The 2758-nt window shown below is 47.2% G+C and overlaps 1 protein-coding gene across 3 annotated transcripts in view; it reads left to right on the forward strand.

Annotated features, from left to right (window-relative positions):
• Window positions 1-773: 773 nt before the first annotated feature.
• Window positions 774-2758, forward strand: part of LOC112138780 (zinc finger E-box-binding homeobox 1) — a 77706-nt gene continuing 75721 nt past the window's right edge. Inside the window, exon 1 of one of the 3 annotated variants that reach the window (XM_024261414.2) lies at window positions 774-932. In XM_024261414.2, the coding sequence (XP_024117182.1) occupies window positions 875-932 (58 nt within the window). In that variant the 5' untranslated portion in view covers window positions 774-874. Of the gene's footprint in view, window positions 933-1642; window positions 2125-2222; window positions 2489-2758 lie in introns of those variants that run through there. The other 2 variants (XM_024261415.2, XM_036216265.1) reach the window with 2 other exon arrangements.

Below are 2758 nucleotides of genomic sequence, written 5' to 3' on the forward strand. Positions count from 1 at the left end.
GAATGGAGTGGGGCAGGGAGCTTGTGGCCCGGTGATCTATTTCAAAACAGATTGAAACAGCAGCGGGATGCTCAGAAATACATTTTTAATCTTAATTTTCTTTAAATATGTCTCCATCATCAGCAAAATGACACAAGAGCATGTTAAAAACACCATTTCCATCATTGTGTGTTTAAGGATTTTTTTAGTCCAATAACATCACTGCTATAAGTCATTAAATATTTAAAATGAAGGAAAACAAATTCCTTAATCCACATACTAACAAATTAGTATGTGGATATTATTACTATGCTCACTATTGTTTTTTTTTATTATTTTTGTGGAATTTTATGTAAAATACGTTAATTTTGCAAACTTTTTTTCTTCCATTTAAGGTGTCTGTACATACAACAAATATATGTAATTAATTTAAACTATATACGTTTATTTAAAATATGACTTGAGTAGTAAAGCTGTATTTACTGAGTTGTTAATCCTATTTTCTTTGATAGTCTTCCTGTTTGTGGTCATGTTTGTTTATGTTTACCTGTGCAAAATCACCTTTCCTTAATCTTTTTTCCTGTTTTCAATATATCGTTAAACGTTTCCCTGAGAGGTGGTGCTGCGGAGCACTGGTACCGGGTCGAACTGGAGGACCTTCCCCTTAGCTCTCAGCCATGTGCGGCCAGTAGGAGGGGCCCTGTTGAGGTGTTCGAGGGCCGTAAAAGCAGCCGGTGCTGTCGCAAACCAGGTGTTTTGCAGGGGAAGGTGATGTCGTAAAGGACGCGGAGGGGAGGGGTGATGGGGGGGTGAGGAAGAGGGAAAGACGGGGGGAGGAGAAGGGAGGGAGGAGGTAACTCGCGAGCGGCTGCGTTTCAGACTCAGCGAGAGGATCATGGCGGATGGCCCCAGGTGTAAGCGCAGAAAACAGGCGAACCCGAAGAGGAGCAGCGGTAAGTCCAAACTCCTGCGTAGCGGCGGCCGGCGGAGCCGCGCGGGCTGTCAGACTCGGTAAAGTGCTTCTGGAGACTTTTTGAAGTGAGTTGGAGCCCATCTCGGGGACTTCTTGGGGCGTATTCTTATCCCAGTGCGGTGCTGTACCGTTATACCTGGCTGGCTGCTCTCCCTCCGCCTAGCGGCGCATGGGGCCGCCTGACTGAGAGAACCGTTATCCGACTATTAGAATAAGCTGAGCAGCGCCGCTTCTCCCACGTATTCCGACACTTTCCTCCACTTTTCTTCTCTTTGTTTCTGCACTTTTTCCGCCACTTTTGACGCCCCGCGGCAGCGGTGGCGTTCGGCCCGGAGGTTGCGGCGCTTTTCGCCAAACAACGTGGCTCGCAGTTTGGTCCGTGTGATTTTCTGGGCGAGGTTGTTGCGGGGTTAGTTGCATGCTAACTTGCTGCTCGCTCGCTCGGCCCGGACGGAGCTGCCGTTTGCTGCTCCTCCAACTTTTGCTGGTCCAGATGGTGAATCGGACTGTTGTTGGTGCCCGGATGGGAGGTTTTATTTTTATCGCTCGTGCCGTTTTGCCACGCGCTCGCTTTAAGTTGAGGTAAGAGTGCACATTTTAAAAGGTTCACGCGCCGTTAGCTGAGATGAAAACCTGCCATTCGTGCCTGTTTTTAGTTACTTTATTCGGGTTTGTTGGCGGATCTTGTTATGTTTGGAGACCATCTGAACGTTTAATCTTTAAATTCTTGATTTAAATGCTGGTTTTTATCTGCAGACAGGTGTAATAACTTTAAATTTATTCAACATTTTCCACCCCACTCTGCTATTGGACGGCTTCTTACCTGTCCTCTCCTCCTTTACCGTCGCTCAGCCAATAAAACAGTAAACTGATAAATATATATATAAATTTTGGCGTGTGAGCTGTTAGGGCTGGAAAGCACCTTTTTTTTTCTGCTGCTGACGCCACGACGGTGACGGTGCGCCTGTTCAGGAGCCATCATCCCCATCATCATCATCATGTTTACCTGAACGCGGATAACGGGGCTGACAAATGGCCTAGAAATAAACACAAAAATAACACCTGCGGCACCGAGCGTCGACGGAACACGACCCCCCCTTCCCCAGCGTTACGTAAAGGCCCCGCGTGTCGACCGGAGCCAGCGAAACCGCTCCAAATGTCAACTTGTGCAGGTAGAGATGATTCATTTTGTAGTTCTTTCCGCCCTCCGCGTGGACGCTCGCCTCGCTGTCATTCTCGCGGGACCAAATGCGTTTTCTGACCCACTTCACTCTTTTGTGCTTCCCCCCTCTCCTTTCGAAGGGGGGGTTCGTGTGCCCCCTTTTTTGCACGAGCGCACCCCGCTGTTCCCCGTGTGTTGTTGTTGTGTGAAATGCCGCGAGGCGGTTATTTTCCCGGGTCTTAGTCAGACTCCATCCATTGTGTGGGGATGGCTCGTCGCGCTCGCGCGTTTCCCTGAGCGGAAGGGAATGGCGGTCGGAACCATTGCTGCAGTGAAGGCGGGGTTGCTGCCTTTTCTGGACCGGAGACGGCCAGGTACGCAAGGTGATGCAACACCTTTCGAGGTGCATTTTCACCTCTTTAATATAAACCGCCTCGCCTTTAAAGCGCAGTTTATGACCCAATATGTTCATATTCTTCACCTTAAGTCAAAATAAAAACCTAAAAAAATAAAATAAACAACAGTGCGCAGATCCTATAATATTACCGCCTCATATCCAACGCTTAAAAATATAAATCCACATACCAATTTTGTTCATAAATAATTAAAATATAATTAAATTTTCAAACGGCATTAGCCTGTAA

Source organism: Oryzias melastigma, linkage group LG17, assembly GCF_002922805.2.
Source record: "Oryzias melastigma strain HK-1 linkage group LG17, ASM292280v2, whole genome shotgun sequence".
NCBI classification, from domain to species: domain Eukaryota; kingdom Metazoa; phylum Chordata; class Actinopteri; order Beloniformes; family Adrianichthyidae; genus Oryzias; species Oryzias melastigma.